General features: G+C 36.1%; 1 protein-coding gene across 12 annotated transcripts in view; it reads right to left on the bottom strand.

Annotated features, from left to right (window-relative positions):
- LOC142340547 (uncharacterized) overlaps positions 1 to 19,451 on the bottom strand; it is a 98,782-nt gene that overhangs the window by 46,821 nt on the left and 32,510 nt on the right. For 11 of the 12 annotated variants that reach the window (XM_075391180.1, XM_075391179.1, XM_075391172.1 and 8 more), the window contains exons 6-10: positions 19,267 to 19,302; positions 18,587 to 18,866; positions 9,954 to 10,209; positions 7,159 to 7,379; positions 4,565 to 4,841 (exon numbers count right to left, since the gene is read on the bottom strand). In XM_075391180.1, coding sequence (XP_075247295.1) covers positions 4,565 to 4,841; positions 7,159 to 7,379; positions 9,954 to 10,209; positions 18,587 to 18,866; positions 19,267 to 19,302 — 1,070 coding nt within the window. The remainder of the gene's footprint in view (positions 1 to 4,564; positions 4,842 to 7,158; positions 7,380 to 9,953; positions 10,210 to 18,586; positions 18,867 to 19,266; positions 19,303 to 19,451) is intronic. The other variant, XM_075391183.1, reaches the window with a different exon arrangement.

Below are 19,451 nucleotides of genomic sequence, written 5' to 3'. Positions count from 1 at the left end.
AGCAAAAATTTCGCTAATCAAATTTCGTTATGATATCGATAGGCCAGAAAATTCTGAAAACTTTCACGGGTATCTGAGTTTTCATCAAAATACTCGAACAAAACAATTCAAAATTAGACAAAACGCCAAAACCAGCTTTGGAATGAATTCGATTATTCGTCAATGCGTACAAAAATGGAATAAATTACCACATTGGCTTCGGTTGGCAAAAAATGAAAACATTTTTAAGAAAACATTGAATGATTTCTTGCTCTTACAACATGAAAAAATTCCTTTGAATAGTAACGTAGGAGCTTTTAAAAGTTATTATTTTTAGGAAGAAAACAATCAAACGAAAATTTTAAAATGTGATTCTTTAAGAAATTTGTTGATGTTTATTATATTATTATTGTTTGAATGATTTGAAATATTTTTTATTTTAGGTATATTTAACCGTATGGTTATAATTTTAATTTACTTGTTGCAAAAAAAGAATAAACACTTCCTCGGGGCTGATTGAAATATTAGATGCGGGCGATCTAGTTATCGGTCCTCGCGTATTGTTGATGTATTTCAAAATAATGAAACAAAATCTTATTTCTTTCCTGTGCAGACAGTTGAACTATTTTGGTCACAAAGGAAGAAAACGTGAAAAGAAAAAGTGCCCCAAAAGTACTTACTGTATTCATTCTGAGCCATCAATTTCAAAGCCTATTGCAATTAAATCTCCACACAGACTGTTGTATACTGAGCAGAATAAAGTTAACCATGCAAGTGTTAAACGAGAATATGACCGAGTATTCGGTCATAACATGCGGCAACGCTCAACAACCATTTTTTGCATATTCCTCTTAGACAAATTAAAAACAAAAATAGCTCCGTATAATTCATAATGACCACCGATGTAAAGAAAAGAGCTAACACAGAAAGCAGATTGCAAGAAAATAGCCGCAAACATCTTTTCGCAAAACATTTTGAAGTGATTTTCACAGTAACAACTGAACTGGAGCTAATCAGTTTAACAAACTGTTTCACAAGGCAAAACGGATTAAACAAGTTACTCATGTCAAAAGATAATAGCATTTTGATCTCGACCAAATCACAACAAAAAATGAAAACCTAAATCAGACAAGGTCTTATCAAAAATTTGAGCAGATTTACAGATTAAATATTTATGCTGAATTCAGATAATTAAACGCAGATTCATATTTCATTGGCTAAGGAGTACAACTAAATACCGGAGCGTGATCAAATTGTCGTCACAAAAAAGGGAAGAGGAACTAAAATATAACAAGCAATCTAGACCTAGAAATAATTAGGATTAGATTTAGAAAACAATTTTCAAAATACAATAAAGAAAATCGAAAAACCAGTAAATCAAAGGCAAAGTGCTAAACGTAAAGAAAAATCCGAGAGATGGAATTTTTGCTCAAACACCGTTTTCTCACTCTTTAAAATTAGTGAAATTCTCGTCGCAAAACCACTCGTTTTTTCGCTCGACTTCTCGTTTCGGCGTGACCAAAATCACTTCTCCAAATGGACAAATCACACAAATGTTTAAACAGATCTTGTTTTTTTTCAATTGTAATACTTTCAACTCAAACTCAAATTCTTTCATTTGTAAAAAAACCTAGCAGGATAATTCCTGAATGAAAATCCACATAATTGAATAGAAACATGAAAATCGCTGACTGCAACAACAAAACAATTGACCATTCCGAGCCAAGCACATCAACAATTTTGTAAAACATGAAACATAGCGGACAAATTGTCAGAAAATAACCACGATAGCTTCGTAGAGCGGAAGTCTCGAAAAGATAATAAAAAAGAGACCAAAACGGAGAAATAGCGACATCACGCACGCAATTCAATGCAAAGAGTGAATAAACAAAGCACATTTGAAGTGGATCTTGACAATCAGTCGTGACAAAAATCTTGGCGAACAAAATGAGACAAATAATAGCCCCAGTTGTCGCTTTGAGGCTTTTCAAAACATTTAAAATGACTATATTTTGACGTTAAGGTATTGGAAGCCAATACTTGATATTAAGAAAGCGAGAAGAGAACTTGACATCCAACGAAAATATAGCTGGACACAAAGATTAGCAGAAGCTAACAAAAAGAACATAACCGACTAAACGTCGGAAGAATTGCTCTTGAACGACTAGTGGGAGCTCTCATCAATTGCAGCCTTCTTCAGTCGGGGGGAGAGGGAGCCTAAATGGGACTAAGAAGTTAAATAGTGGGCTTCAAATAACCACATTAGAGGTTAACATATACGACTACTAAGATTTAAAGTAAAAAATGACACCAAAATTCGGCGCACCTTTCATTTGACTATTAGTATTAAATTGCCGCCAATTGAGTTCAGCTGCTTGAAATTGTGATTGAGAGAGAATTTTAGATCAAGCGAAACGCAAAAAGTCAAGGGCGAAAAAGTCACTCGAAAAGTAAAAATGTCAAGCGAAAGATTTGCATAAGAAAAGACAAACACGTTTACAATAAAAAAAACATAGCCTGTAAAATACCAGAAACGACTCGAATCGTCGTGCAAAACAATCTCTACCCTAACTTGAACAAAATCACAATATCGAAAAAACACTAGAAATAAGAATAGTAGACCAATATAACATAAAAAGCGTTCAAATTTTTTCAGAGTTCAGGGGTGTGGGTAGGTGCTGGTGAGGGGGTTGGTAGGTGGTGGTGGGGGGTGTAGGTAGGTGGGTCGGGGGTAGGTACGTTACGGGGGGTAGGCAGGTACGAAGGTACGGGGGGGTGTACGTTGCGGTTGGGGGGTAGGTACATTGAGGGGGGGGGTAGTATTTTTTTGGGGGGGGGGAGGGCGGGGTAGGTAGTTACATGGGATCAAATTTTCTCAAATTGACCTCTTCACCTTAAATTACAGACTGTTACCATTTCCTATACATTACAAACTAAGCTATTGTTAAAATCCAATGTTCCAAAACAGAAGTCAACAATCAAAAACGGAGGTAAAAGCTCGAATAGAAAGAAGTCAAAATTCAATTTATGAACAAACTTGCTTTCTGCTAAAAAACCTGTAGAATAACAATACTCCTCTTCGAGTCGTAAAAAGACGCACACGTTTACAATAATTGCTATGAACATCGTTCAAGCGCAATTAAACAGTAAAAAAACCAATAACATAGATTGCGTGACCATCACAATCAAGTGTGACCAAACATTTAATCACGCGCATGAACAAAAAAACTCGCTCCACTAAGAGCGAAAAATGACGTCACACATGCAATTCAGTTGAAATTGTATTGAACGAATGGACAAAAAGTGGCTGTGACGTCATATGGTCGTAACAAAAATCATGACGACGAAATAAAAAAACATAGCAGGACAAGGACAAGTCCTGACGTACAATTCAAAGAATTTTCATTGACTAAACAGAAAACTAGACCAAGAACGGACTATGAATGGATTGGGAAAACCATTTAGAAAAAATCCGATCCAAAAAATCGAAAAAACTGTAAAAATCAAAGTGAAATTGCCGCATGTGAACAAAATCCACTAGCGAGAAAGCGAATTTTTGTTCAAACACGGTTTTCTCACTATACTTTAAATTTAGAGCAAAAAAATTCACACCGCAAAACCACTTGCTTTTTCGCTCCACCTCCTGTTTCGGCGTGACCAAAATCACTACTCCAATTTGACTTCAAAAATCATGAAAATGTGTGAACATATCTTAAAAAAAGACAGCACCCCAAAATACAATTCAAATTCTTTGAATTGTAAAAAAACCCAAGAGAAGGCCAATAATAGCCCCAGCTATCGCTGTGCGGCTATTAAAAAATATATAAGACAAATTCTCCGATGGTGTTAAAGTCACGAAAAGCAATTTTGTGTTTTAGAAACCTACGCAGGATCCCAGATGCAAGATTAAAGATTTTTCGGTACCTTCTAGTTTAAAAACAACACGAGACTGAAAACCAAATTTGTTACACTTATATCAAAACAAGTCGGGCCAGCAGAAATCTTGATGGACATGTGCCAGACAAATATATGCTAAAAATTACAAAACCGGTCTTAATACTTGACAGAATTAGCATTTTTTCTAAATTTGCTTTTCTGAGTTTCTTGAGGCTAATGCATTCTTGATGAAGTCTATTCAACAAAACAATTAAACTACAAAAAACTTCTATGTGCTCGTAAAATTCAAATATCCAAAAACTACCAAAAAATTTGCAAATTTGACGAATTTTTATGCAAAGTCGACATTAGCAATAAATGCAGGTCGAGAAATACACGTAAAAAGGTTTCCACTGAACAGACACAAGCTCAACACCGAGGAAAAAACTGAACTGATATCAAACCTGAACTTTTGACAATATATATTTTTAAAAGCACCAATTTGGGCTCAAAAACTTCAAAAAATGACTTTCACATTGAATAGGACTTGCTAGCAACGTCCGCAACAAATGCTTTTGACAGACTACTAAAATCAGCGTAGTGTATATCCAGTAAGGGCCAACTTTTCAGTTTTTAATGCTCTCGTTTGTGTAGGTGTGCTTATGGAAGCATAAAATTTAGGAAGCAAAAATTAATTTATGGAATTGACCTTGAATGCGAACTTGGAGCTTCTGGGTAGATTGGTGAGTGTGAAACACGAGTCTGGTCCGAAGTACTGGGTGATGAATCCGTGCTTTGGGTTCTGCTGGTCTTCCATCTGGAGAGTGAAGTCCAGGTGTTGCCTGGAGAGGGCTTTAAGGTGTTTGGCCAGATAACTACTCCAGCTCAGTCTGATCACGTGTGTGTCTCTGTACACTAGATTGGGTGGGTCTGGTTGAGGAGGCTGCAGTGGCAGAGTACGCAAAATCACCTCGGAGCTGGGAAGACTGAAAAAGTTTAACGAAGTTTAACTGAAAGTAGAAACATGCCATCAAAACACTTCTCTCTTATCCAAGAAAAAGAATCTCCCAATTTGGTCTTATAAAAACAAACACAAAACGTGAGACAACAAAAATTCTCCAACATTTTTAAAACAATTTTAGTTGTACAGTTTAGATTGTAATTTCAGAGTTGTCTACCGAAAATCCAAATCATATTTATCAAAAAAGTATTTCAGAGAAACCTATATTTTAATATGAGTAACTGACACAGAATATGAAAGAACTATTAAAAAAAACAACTAACGTCGAGCGAATTACCCTCAACCCCCCCCCCCCCCCAAAAAAAAAAAAAAAAAAACTTCAAGCAATTGTACAGACTCGTCAATAAAACATAACCACCTGAACGTCTGAAGAATTGCTCTCGAACACATTGTGGCAGCTCTAATCTAGAGCGGCCTGCTTCAGTCGGGAAGGGAGGGGGGCAAGAATCACTCACTAAGGGGGGCTTCAAATGCTGTCATTAGAGGTTATTATATACCACTAACCATTTATAAAATTAAGCGTGAAAAAAATTACTCCAATTTTGGCACTTTTTTAATTTGAAAAATAGCAGTTAACTTCCTCCACTTCCGTTCAGCTGCCGAAATTCATAGATCACGCAAAATGAAAGGGTCAAGAGCGTGAAAGTCAAAACTCGAAAAGTTCAAACGGTCAAGAAAAAATATTGCTTAAAAAGACCAACAGGTTTACAATAATGGCTTCAAACTTCGTTCAAGAGCACAAAAACGGTCAAATTTTTTTACTTCCAAAAACAAAGACAGCAGTCTGCAAAAACATGTTGCTGCGAGTAGTTTTATCGCTGAGACACTTAAAAAATTAAGGTAAAAAATAAAGGTAAATTAAGGGCAAAAACAGGCAACATTTCTAACAGTAAAATTACAATTTTATCGGCAGCAAAAGTATCATTACAGGAAACAACCGTTTTTTTTGAAACTGACAAAAAAGGAGTATTAAGTGGCGCTTGCCGACTTACAACGATGCAAAGGATAGATATAGAGCGCTACTCGAAAACTAACCAATTGAAACGGCTTTTAAAAAAGTGCTACATTTGCTTTTTATTTTTATATTTCTGCACTACCGGTCAAATTGGACAAAGTGGGCTAAGGAAGCTATTTTGGCGCCAATGACTTTTGGCACCAATGGCAAAGAATTTTCAAAAACTTAACCAAAGTTTTAGCTGATAGAGTCGGTTGAAACAATTCAGCAACACTCTGTCATCTTTAAACGTTACACCAACAAGACTATCGTTAACAATTCTATTTTCAGCAAAAAAAATAATTACGACAAAAATGAACAAAATGGAAGTGAGTCTAGCGTTTACAAAACTTTAAACCCCCGTAACTCCACGGAAAAAGCAAAAATCAAAAAATTCTTTCTGATATTCTACCCTTGACAAGCTTTCTAATGATACCACTCAAAACTCTGGCACAAAAAATATGAATCAACAAAAAATGACTGAACAAAAAAACAAATTGATCATATAGTTCCTCTCCCACTAAAATTAAACAAAAAGTTTAATTTCTTTTTAAAAATTTGACCGAACGCCGATTTTAAATTTTCAAGATTTGATTATAATATCTTTTTGTTATATAATATATATCTCAATCGAATCGACATCTTAGCATTAACCTTGACAACAATACACTCAGTGCCTAACTCAAAGAAATTGGCGAAAAATTGGAGGTCAGCAAAATTAACATTCGAACATAACCGACTAAGGTCGGGCGAATTGCTCTCAAACGATCGGCGAGCGGTTGGCTTCGTCAGTAGCTAGCCACGGGGGGGGGGGGGGGGTGCACCGGGGGCTGATGGGGGGCAACACTGGGTTGGGGGGCAACAGCGCGGTGGGGGTGGAGGCAATAGTAGGGTTGGGGGGGGGGGGGTGTCTCAACCTCTAAGAACCGCCCTTCACACCATAAGTATAAGTCTCCAAAACAGTTTGAGCTGAAACAGAGCCCAAAGGCTCTAAGAGCACTAAATGCCCGCTGGGCGCTACCTGTTTATCCCGTTTTTGAGGACGAAAAGGCAAAAGCGTCAGACGAAAAATCGGTCAAGCGAAAAACTGCATAAAAAAGACCGACAGGACTAATATAATTGCTACAAACTTCGTCTGAGAGCAATTAAAAAAGGAAACCCCATCACCCGATCAACCATAACATTCGTTAACAAACATGTTTAATAACTGCGAAATTACCTGGCGGCGGAACAATCAAACTACTTAACTGAAAAAATCTTTATTGTAAGATCAGTAGAAAATTGTAACCTTGCTCCGTGAATGTTGCATGCAACAAGTCGTAGCCTGTATTCCGTGTTGGGAACCAAATGGTCAACTTTTGCACTACGCTGACAGCCCTCGTATTTGAGTCTTTCGTCCACAACCAAATTATTGCTTTTGCCATTGAAGTTCTGTTTACTCCCTTTGCTATTTGCTCCCATGGTGACACTAATTATATCGACAGAACTCAAGTCCAGGTTTTTGCTCTCCTAAGACAAGAATGAGAAATTCTTCTTGATAATATAAGTAATTCCACAGACCTTTCGAAATTGTAAAAGAAATCCAGAAAAAGGCTTAAATCAGAAAATTTTCGAATAGCAAACAATTTCAAAATTAAATACTATGGCATAACCTCATCAAGATAATTGATAGAAAAATAATGCAGCCAAAAAATAGATTGTCATACACATTATTTCAAAAAAGAGGAAGGCATCTTCATAGTTTTTTTTAAAAAAAATTAATCAAATGAAAGTAGAAGTAGAAAAAATAAATAGATCTCAATATTAGACATAGTTTGTTTAGTAAGTTATCTTATATAAAGCTATCTTCCTTTCGAATTAACAAAAATGAGAACAATTCAAAGACTAAAAAAAAGTCGAAATAATTTGACAAAGATGTAATATTTCTTGTTCATTGAAATTCAAACTTAACGAAAAAAATGCTTCTGATAAAAACAAAAATTAAAGCTGTGACCATGTACAAACAGGCTCATTCTATTCAATGAAATCGAAATAAAGCAAAAAGCAAGAAAAATTGGAAAAAGCGCGTAAGTATAAATTTACACTTTAAAACACTTCGCGTTAAAAACTGAAAAAGGCAACGCTTGGTTTTTCAAAAACGGTTACCATATACACTGATTAAAAAAGGGCACTCAAAGAATTTAAAAAAAGTTAATAAAATTGAGAAATCAAGTCATTTTACCGTCAAATTCCATTACTCGGCTCTCACAAAGAACATTACCAAATGCGGAGCGTTAGACAATAGGTAAAATAAAACTCCAAGGTAACTAAATTCATTAAGGTAGACTTTTCAAATAACGACGTCATTAGAGATTATATACCACTATAAACACTAAACATGACACCAATTTCGGCTCTTTCATTTGACGTTTAGTAGTCAACTGTCACCAATTGAGTTCAGCAGCTTGAAATATTGAATGAGAGAAATTTAGATCGCTCTAAACGCAAAAAGGAAAGGGCGCAAAAGACCAAAAGGTTTACAAAAATTGCTTCAAACTTCGATCAAGGTCAATTAAACAAAGTTCAAAAAGCTTGAAATCTTTGTTTGGTCAGTGCCTTTGTCAGAACAAAATTTTCTGAAACATAGTTGGCAGATTGTCAGAAAACAACCGCAATAGCTTTGTAGATCTGCAGACTCGAAAAAGTAAAAGACAGACCAAAAAAGAAATTTATTCTTATCACTAAGAGCTGAGATGTTATATTTTGAATAACAATCGGAATAAATTATTGCTGCTTCTATTAGCTGCTCTCAAATAACCTTGATTTGGAGTGAAACACAATTACTTGACCTTGTCTCTTTAAATAAAAGTCAACAAAAGTCAATTTCAAAGTGAGGAAGTCATTTTTGAGTGAGGTAAGTCACGTGTGAACAAAAACTTAATCACGCGAATGAACAAAAAAATTGCTCCACTGAGAGTTAAAAATGAATGACGTCACGCATGAAATTCAATTGAAATTGCATGAACGAATGAACAAAAAGCAGATTTGAAGTAATTGTGACGTAACAAAAATATTGACGACAAAAAAAAACATAGCAGGACAAGTCCTGACGTACAAATCAAAAAGACTTTTCACTGACTGAACAAAAAACTAGACCTAGAACGGACTAAGAGTGAACTGGGAAAACCATTATAAAAACAGATAAAACTAGAAAATCAATGTCAAAATGCCGCATGTGAACAAAAAACCACTAGCAAGAAATGGAAATTTGGTTCAAAAAAAAAAAACTAGTCCTAGAATGAGCTATGAATAGATTGGGAAAACCATTTAGAAAAAAATCCGATCCAAAAGAAAACTGAAAAATAGTAAAAAAAAAACGAAGTGAAATTGCCGCATGTGAACAAAAAAATCACTAGCGAGAAGGCGAATTTTTGTTCAAACACCGTTTTCTCACTCTACTTTAAAATTAGAGCAAAAACAATTCACGCCGCAAAGCCACTCGCATTTTTGCTCCAATTCCTGTTTCGGTGTGACCAGAATCAACACTCCAATTTGATTTCAAAAAACATGAAAATGTGTGAACAGATCTTAAAAAAAGACAGCGCCCCAATACAATTCAAATTCTTTGAATTGTAAAAAAATAGGAGCGCTATAATAGCGGGCTTAGAAGCTGAGGGCGGCTATTTAAAACAACCACGAGAAGGGCAATAATAGCCTCAGCTATCGCTTCGCGGCTATTAATAAGTTTTAGCATATTTCGTGTTCAATCCGCAACAAAAAGGGTGCTTCAACCCTATGAACAAAAACTAAAGCAGCGATCAAACAATAGGGGATCTATTCTGTCCCCCCCCCACCAGCTTAGTGGGAATATGTTTTTTATCACTCCCAGGCGCACGTGCATTATTTTTACATAGTAACGTGCTATATAACAACACAATTTGTAACTGGGGGTCAGAAAAAACACTGGGGGACCGAAACAGAATAGATCCACAATAGGCTAACATGAACTCTCATTTCCATTTTGGGAATACTGCCAGGAATTGGTAAAATTAAGCTATGTTTTTTGGACATAATGATAAGTTTCATTTGAATCTAGTTACTCGCCTCAACAGCGAACAGTTTGTAAGCTGTGACTTTTGCACCATTGTCGTTGTTAGGTGGTTGCCAAGACACCAGCAACGAGTTCCTAGAAGCGGACTTGAGAACTGGAGGGGATGGTCGGTCGGGTGGGAGACCCTTGGTTGTGAAGGGAACTACAGCACTCTGCATACCCTTGATGTCATCTAGCGTCGCATACACGCACACTTCGTACGTCCTTGATGGGATCAAGGATTCCATTAGGTACTTACACAAACTCCCACTAAAATGAAGCAACATTTGAACTAGCTGAAAAGATAGCTCGAATCACATTATCATGAAGAATTCCTAATGAACATGAACAAAGGCCAAAACATGAACGAAAAAATCTGCGCAAACAAACTGCCTTGAAGTGCATATATACAAAAAGATGGCTGAACCGTTTCCTTGTTCCCCGTGAGCAAAACCTGTCTGATAATGAACCTGTTGGCAATAAACCTGTGTGAACAAACTGAGTATTTTGAACAGATTACATTCCGACAAGAGGTAGGACAAGCTATTCCAGTTAAAAAGCTACCAACAAGGTATTACAGTTAAAAAGCTACCAACAAGGTATTACAGTTAAAAAGCTACCAAAAGTTACCAAACAGCTACGAACAACAAGAGAATTTTTAAAAAGCGGCACAAAATGTCAAATAAGACATGTTCAGTTGAGTTCAAATCAGTTCTCTAGTAACGAGAAGTTACGCTTTTACTTTTTCTAATATATGGTAAACAGTTTGTGAAGTTTTCAGACAATTTTCTAATGAAATCTGAGTCAATATATCATTACAATTGTGCACAAAAGTCTATTACCGGAGTTCAAATTCTACGAGTGGTAAAAGTTGCAAAGATGGCCTTGAAATACGAAAATGGGCGATGGGTTTAGACTGCCTCGAAATAATTTGTGAAACGTATCCATAATTTTCCAACAAACAGCCGTCAAATAGCACGCAAATCGGGATTGAAACAGAAAAGGAAAAACAGAAATAGAAATTGACCGTATTTTTTTTCTAAGCGTCAAAATGTTGTAATTTGGTGTACAGTTTTAGTTAGATTCTGAAACAATTCTCACATTTATTCTGAGAATAAAAAATTCAGTTTCTAAACGAATAGCATTTAAGCGTAATGCTAGTGCCCGCTAGTAATCGCTCTAAAGAACTATAATAATCTAACGCAATATGATTTAATGACCGGGCTTTATCGGTTTATCCAGTTTCTTTTGATTTTGCTCTTTTGACATTGACAGTATTCACTACATAGAGTAATTCAATGAACGAAGAAATTTAAAATCCATTCAGTTGAAACAGTAAATGAAGAAAGTCACGAGTCAAACAAGAAAAAAGTGACTTTTGTAAAACGAAAAACCTGATCAATAAGCTAAGATAGCTTACGTAGCCGACTTACGTCGGGCGAATCGCTCTCAAACGCCCGTTGAGCGGTTGTCTTCGGTAGTAGCCAGCTGGGGCTTAGGGATGCTAGCATGAAGGTGACGTGTGTGTTTGTGTGTCTGTGTGTGTGGTGGGGGGCAAGCTTTGGAAGGAATGGGGTCAAGCGATGGCGTTAGGGTTGCGAAGGCTAGATGGGAGGGGGTCCAGACAGCTGGAGAAGGGTGGACAATGGGAGTGTTGAGTGGTGGTGGTGGGGGGTCATGAGGGAGAAGGGGCGCTGATAATGGAGGAGGGGTGACTGAGGAAGTAATTTTAAGATTAGGATCCGCCCTTCACACCATAAAATTGTCTTTTCAGAACAGTTTTTGTGAATCGCATTCTTAGAGTATAGTAAGGCCTAGGTAAGGCCAAAGTAATAATGCAATTTCTCTTGAATTAGATATTTCTTCTTTAACTTACCACGTACAAGGTATAAGCTCCCATTTTCTCAAAAACAAAGTGCTTTTATAGCAAGTTTCCTCTCCATTCCTTTCAGTCCTTATTCACAATGGCGAGAGTACTCATATTGAATGCTTACAGCTAATTGTTAAGGGTACAAAGTAACCTGTAAACTTCAAATAAGTAATCAAAAGAGTTCAGAAAAACTTTTATATCAACTTTTTTTCAGAGATTCAGTTTTAACAAGATCATGAAACGCAATCAATGTTTCCGTTCAAAGTGTCTACGTTTTCGAAAAACCATGAACAACTAGCTCACTATTTTCAGATGGGCCAACTTACTAAATCATCAAACGTTTCCTAAGCCGAAATTTTTCTCAAGCCGTTTCTTGACAACAGAAAAAATTGGTACCCCAATTGCGATCAACATTATGAAGTAAATGGAGTTATTTCAAAAACCCGATAAATATGGTTAATTTAGCCTAGACAAAGGACAATAAGCTTGATATTAGGCTAGCATTTACTATAAATTTTTTTAACTTTCGTTCTTTAACTGCATTTATTCTCAATGTCCCAACTCTGCCGTTTTTTACCTTAAAAATATACCTTACCGAATGTAAAAATTTTAAATGAATTCAAAAATCCATTCAGTTAAAATAGTATGATAAGTCAGTAGAAAACCCAGATTAAAAGGTGAAGCGGAAGGTGAAACATAACCGACTAACGTCGGGCGAACTGCTCTCAAACGACCGGGGAGCGGTTGGCTTTGTCAACAGCTAGCCACGGTTTAGTGACCTCAGAGCACTACATCTTTATCCCGTTTCTGAAGATGAAAGTCAAATGGGTCGGACGAAAAATCGGCCGAGCGAAAAATTGCATAAAAACAAACAGGGTTGATAAATTTGCTACAAATTGCTTTTGAGAGCAATTAACAATGGTTTCCTAAAAAGTGTTTGTTAGATCAGTTATGATAAAAAACATTTCAACTATAACTCTTGATAATAGGGATCAGAGATGATGACATTACGCAAAGAAGATGATGACATTACGAAAGACATTAATATCTTAAGAACCAATTCATTGTCTCAAGAGACTATCCGGTATCCCTGTTTCAAGCCAGAAATTCTTTTACAGGCTCATAAAGATCCATACACTTCAAACACGATAAAAATTTTCCAAAAATTTGAAAAAATTGTTAATTTTATCCAAAAATTACTAAAACTGGAGTCATAAAAAATGATTACCATTCCGTTAACTCTAGAAACTATGCATCAGCTTATTATCAAACCTTGGAGGAGGTTCGAGGGCCTCCTTGCCGGAAAAAAATCAATAACATGAAAAACTGCATATTTTTAAAAATTGCTTAAATTCATGATTTTAAAATCTTGAAGAACATTCCATTACATCTCTAAACTATGCAGTAATATATTACTAAACCCTAGAGGAATTTCCGCGGCCATTGAGCCTAGAGAAACCTTGGAAATGACAAAAATTTTAAAAAAACTTAAAAAAAAATTGCAAGTTTTATAAAAAATAAATTGCTGTAACTTGTGATATTAAAAAGATGAAAATTAATCCTTGACCAACAGAAATTTTCCAGTAACTTATTATCAAACCCTAACGGAGGCTTTCTGACCTTCAAGGTTTCAAAAAATCTGAATAATGATCATAAATGTCAAAAATTGGAAAAAAATGGCTAAAAATATCAAAAATATGCTGAAATTCGTGATGTTATTAAAATCTTGCAAGACTTTCCATTCAATCTAAAAATATTCAGTAACGTATTTTCAAACCCTAGAGGAGGTTCCTTGGCTCTTGAGGCTCAGAAAATAAAAAAACTAAAAAAAATTCAAAAATTTTCAGTAATACACCCCCTTAGGATGTTTGCTGGCCCCTGGGTCTGAAAAGACCTGAATAAAGTGGGGGGGGGGGCAACAGCGCGGTGGGGGGTAATAGGGGGATCAACAGTTGGGGTGTCTTCAACCTCTAAGAATCGCCCTTCACACCATAAGTATAAGTATAAGTCTCCTAAACACTTTGAGCTGAAACAGAGCTGAAAGGCTCTAAGAGCACTTAATGCCCGCTTGGCGCTAACTGTTTATCCCGTTTTTGAGGTCGAAAAGTCACAAGCGTCAGACGAAAAATCGGTCAAGCGAAAAATCGCATAAAAAAAGACCGACAGGACTAATATAATTGCTACAAACTTCGTTTGAGAGCAATTAAAAAAATATAGCTAGACAAACTTTTAACTGAAATGAAACAAACAACGCTTAAAATCAGCGGCTTCAAATCAGAGAAATTTAATACGTAAAAAACAAGAACTCAAACATTAATTATTAACATAAAACTCAGTTCACAGTTCTATAAACTTTTAAATCAAAAACGGAGAAAAATCAAGAAGCAGCAGAAAAAAATTTCTTAAATAATTTTTACATGTTGCGAATTCAAAACAATTATACACAGACTGTTTGACCAGGTTTTCCCTTTCAAATAAAATATATCATAAAGTAGAGGAATCATTTAAAAGATACCCACCAAGAAAACGAGGAAAGAGAAAGCACGAACCAAATCATCAAAACCCCTTATCATTTTTAATACTGGACAAGATTCGACCTCCAATCGATTGTTCTCCAGAGACCTTGAAATACTAAAATGTGCTACCATTGATACCATAACAAAACACATTGAACAACAATTGAAAAAGCAAAAGAAATACGAAAACAATAGAAAATTATAAGAGCACCTCATTTATTAGAAACACCTGCATATCAAACAATCAAGAGCCTCCTCATTAAAACCGTAAACAAATACTAGTTCACAATAGAAGTAGACTGAGCATACTTATTTTAAAAAGAACAGAAACTGGGAAAAATCAGAGGCTAAACTAACTAACTTTGGACGAATTGCTCTCGAACGACTGGCGAGTCTAGAGAAACTTATTGTGGTGCAAGAACTTCTGGCTACTGAGGGGATCGAATCCGAGACCTCTTTGCCGAGATTCCGTGACAGTGGCCCTTCCGCAAAACGGGCTATGTACAATTTTCGCTCACAATTGCTTTCATTTTAGCAATGAACTTAATTTCTGAATGCACGCAATAAAAATTACTCGAAAAATCAAAGAGTCAAGCTTGAAAGTCACTCGAGAAGTAAAATCGTGAGAATGTTCTAGAAGGAAAATTCGAGAGCAATTGAAAAATTCAAAATCGCCGCAGTTGACCCACTCGACGCACATTGGGATTGAAACAGAAAAAAGATATTTGGTGTGCAAATTCTGCATATTCGGTTACATTCTAAAATTACACTCAATTCAGCTTTTAAACCGAACGCTATTATGCAAAATACTAATGCCAGCTAGCAATCGCATAGTGATCTAATGCACTATGACTTAATGACCGGGCTTTATATGCTTATCCTGTTTCTTTTATCTTTGAGCTTGACCTTATTCAATACATTGCATAATTCAATGCCTGAAAGAAATTAAAATCCATTCAGTTGAAACCGTGAGTGAAGTAAGTCAGATGTCACGCGTGAAAATCGTGGCATATGTAAAACCAAAAACGTCATCAAAACGTAAAGCAAATTTAAAAAAGGAGTGCGCCTAAATAATAGCCGTTGAGAGGCTGACGGCGGTTATTAAAAACAACAAATGGCCGAGATGATCGAATTTAATTGCCAATTTAACATCATTGACAAAAACATAACCGCAGATTGCCGGAAAATAGCCGCGATAAACAACTAAAGAAATAAGATAGACAGATTGCCCATCAGTCCTTCAAACGACCAATAGACTTTTTGGTTTAGATTCAGACTGTCATTTTTATGAGACACATACGCTCTATAAGGAAAAAGCCGTAATGGAGCTTTTTCAAAATTAAAATTCGAAATCAAAACTCAGGACTAATACTCAAGAAATAGGGCATATACGTTTGACACTACTTAGATGCACACTATTGACCTTTAACTAGTAAAGGTTCATAAAATTTTAAGTTCATAACGCGAGTTGAAAAATCATTTTTTGAGTGAATTAAGTCACACAATTGACCTAAAAGCGCAACAAATGACGTCACGCACACGATTTTCAACTGCAACGCAGTAGAAATCACGGAAATTGGAAAAAATCAATTCCAAGAAGTCAGGTCGCAAGAATCATCGATGGAGACGACTAATTAAAAATTCATAGCAGGACAAGTCCTGACGTACAATCCAAATAATTTTCATTGACTACACAAAAAATGAGACCTAGAACGGACTACGAGTGATTTGGGAAAACCATTTCTAATAAAAAACAGATCAAAAAATTAAAAAATCAGAAAATAAATATCAAAATGCCGCATGTACACAAAAAAGCAATAGCGATAAATTGAAATTTGGTTCAAACAAAAAACTAGGCCTAGATTGAACGATGAATGGATTGCGAAAACCGTTTAGAAAAAAAATCCAATCCAAAAAATCGAAAAAACAAGTAAAAACAAAGTGAAATTGCGCATCTGAACAAAAAACTGACAGCGAGAAAGCGAGAATTTTTGTTCGAATACCGTTTTCTCACTCTACTTTAAAAATAGAACGAAAAAATTTCACGCCGCAAAACAAATCGCTTTTTCGCTCCATTTCCTGTTTCGGCGTGACCAAAATCACTACACCAATTTGGACATCAAAAATCATGAAAATGTGTGAACAGATCTTAAAAAATACAATTAAAATACTTTGAATTGTAAAAACCACAATACGGTGTCCCCGATAATAGCCGCTATCGCTTCGCTGCTATTAAAACATTTCTGAATCCAAAATCTACCAAAGCTATCATAAAATCTGTCTGTAACCAAAATTCTCTCCAGACCGTAATGAATATAAAATGATAAGTATAAACGACAAACATCAGTGGAATTGCTCCCGAACAACCAATGCGAGCCCGAATCTGTTGCTTCAGTCGGGGGAGTAATTCAATTCGAAGGGTACGTCAAATTACGTCATTATATGCGAATGAGAAATTTAGATCACGCAGAACTATAATGTCAAGGGCCTCAAGTCACTCGAGGAGTCAAAACGGTCAAGCACAAACGTTGCACAAAAACGATTAACACGTTTACAAAAATAGCTTCAAAATTCGTTCTAGAGCAATCAAAAACTCTATTCTGTCTCGTTTTTCTATACTTTTTGAAAATAAGTACTGAACGGCAAAAGTAAGTTTACGCCCATTCGTTTTTCCAAAGTAAAAAATTCAATCAATTGGGATCAATTTTCTGAACCATGTTCACACCATTAATCTTCTACGCTAGTGGTTTTGTTTACTTATGAAATTGAAAACATACCCGGCAGATTGCCGGAAAATAGCCGCCGTTGATTCCAATAAGCATGACTGGGATTGAAATAACAGAAGATATTGAAAAAAAAAAATTTTTGTACAAAAACATTTTTTTAAGTCCGATTTATTTTGATGGCATTTCGTAGTTGAACATACTTCTGTTTCTTAGAGAGAGGCGACAGGGGCTACTATCAACACCAATAAGCATTAGAGGTGGTAACTAAGACATAGGAACGACGTTCAAATAGCGGGCATCTAAAATTGGGATTTATGGGTTTATCCCGTTTCTATTTCTGACTTCAATTTTTTATACCGACTCTGTTCATTTTGAATTGCTTTGCTTAGCAACTGATGTTCAAATTCACTTTTAGCAGGATGAGAGAAGAGAGAAACTAGCCTAGAGAAGTCAAAAAGATTTCACGCAAAATGTTGAAAAGGCGGCAAAATGAGGTAAAGCGAAACATTTTTTTATTCGACGAAGTAAAAAAACATAGCAGGACAAGTCCTGACGTACAATTCAAAGAATTTTCATTGACTAAACAGAAAAACTAGACCTAGATTGGACTATGAAAGAATTGAGAAAACTATTTTTAAAAAATCAGAACAAAAAAATAAGAAATAAACAGAAAATCAATGTCAAAATGCCGCATGTGAACAAAAAAACCACTAGCGAGAAATGAAAACTGAATTCAAACAAAAAACTAGGCCTAGAATGAGCTGTGAATTGATTGCAAAAACCATTTGGAAAAAAATCCTATCCAAAAAATCGAAAAAACAGTAAAAGTCAGAGTGAAATTGCCGCATGTGAACAAAAAACCACTACCGAGAAACCGAATTTTTGTTCAAACACCGTTTCCTCACTCTACTTTAAAATTAGAGAGAAAAAAATTCACGCTGCAAAACCACTCGCTTTTTCGCTCCATTTCCTGTTTCGGCGTGACCAAAATCACTACTCCAATTTGACTTCAAAAATCATGAAAATGTGTGAACAGATCTTAAAAAAAAAAAGACAGCGCCCCAATACAATTCAAATTCTTTGAATTGTAAAAAAAAATAGGAGCGCTATAATAGCCGGCTGAGAAGATGAGGGCGGCTATTAATAAACGCAAAGTCATTGCCTATAATTCCATAATGACAGGTAAACAAGACTAGTGTAGGGGACCAAATAGTGTAAAAATTCACAAACAATGGACACAAGTTGGCTCCATATCACGTCATAGATTGAATTTTTTCTTGGAGAAAAACTACAAGGTGAACAGTTACTTTTGACGTTCAGTACCAATATTTTCACGTACAGCAGATTATCCCAAAAAATTTCATGTTAAACCTAGCAATGCAATTCCAAGCAGAGGAAAATCACTATCAAGTGAACCTATACATTAAACATGTGATCAATTCGGTTATGTGATCAGCCCACTTAACTGGTAAAAATATTTACGGTTATTTTACAGAATTATCGGCGTACATGTTGGTCATTTCATTTGCAAGTACCATGTAACTTGTGTCTTAGGAGATTCCATAGAAGAGTTATTGCCATTTGATGATGTTGGTGGGGTGGCGGGAGGTGCCTCTGACCAGCAAAGGACATAGCACACTCTGTCCACGAGGGACGATGATGATGATGATGCTGAAGATTGGTGATGTGGTTGAGGGAATGCTGTTGGTCTGCATGAGTCCCAGATAACTTTGGCTCCTGTGGCCTCAACCTCCAGCACGCGAGGCATTCCAACACTGTTCAGAGCATTCTTTACTTTCTCCACATACTCTGGAGCTAAACAATTTTCTAATTGTAATAATATGAAACCACCAAAAATTGGAACTTAATCTGTGATCTGTACTGTTCTTCCCCATTGTTTTTATGATCCCCACTTAAAAATTATGTTGTATATAGCATGTTAGTATGTACAAAATGTTAATATGCACTTTTGGGTCAAAAAATTTAGAAGCCCACTGAGCGGGGGGGGGGGGTCGAAACAAAATAGATCCCCACTCTGTTATACAGCGCGCTATGTTTAAAAAAAACAGGGGCGTAAACAAAAAAAAATTTATGGAAAGTACGGAGGGGGTCGATATAAAATGAATCCCGAAAAACCTCAGCCTTTTGGGAAATTTTCAAAAGGATAAAGATAGTATAGAACTTGAATAGCGGAAGAGTACAACACTGTCCTTACATTTATCCGATGCTAAACGATCGTCGGAAAGATCTGCTAAAACAGTCCCGGAGTTACTCAACATAACCGACTGAAGTCGGCCGAATAGCTCTCAAACGACCGGTTGGCTTCGGTAGTAGCCAACTGCAACTGCTAGCATTAGGGGGGGGGGGGGGGAGGAGGGGGGTGAACGGAGTCGGGGGTTT

Source organism: Convolutriloba macropyga, chromosome 6 (genome assembly GCF_964194025.1).
Source record: "Convolutriloba macropyga chromosome 6, txConMacr16.3, whole genome shotgun sequence".
Lineage (NCBI taxonomy): Eukaryota > Metazoa > Xenacoelomorpha > Acoela > Convolutidae > Convolutriloba > Convolutriloba macropyga.
Note: the sequence above shows the minus strand (reverse complement) of the source record. Positions and strands in the feature narration are given on the sequence as shown.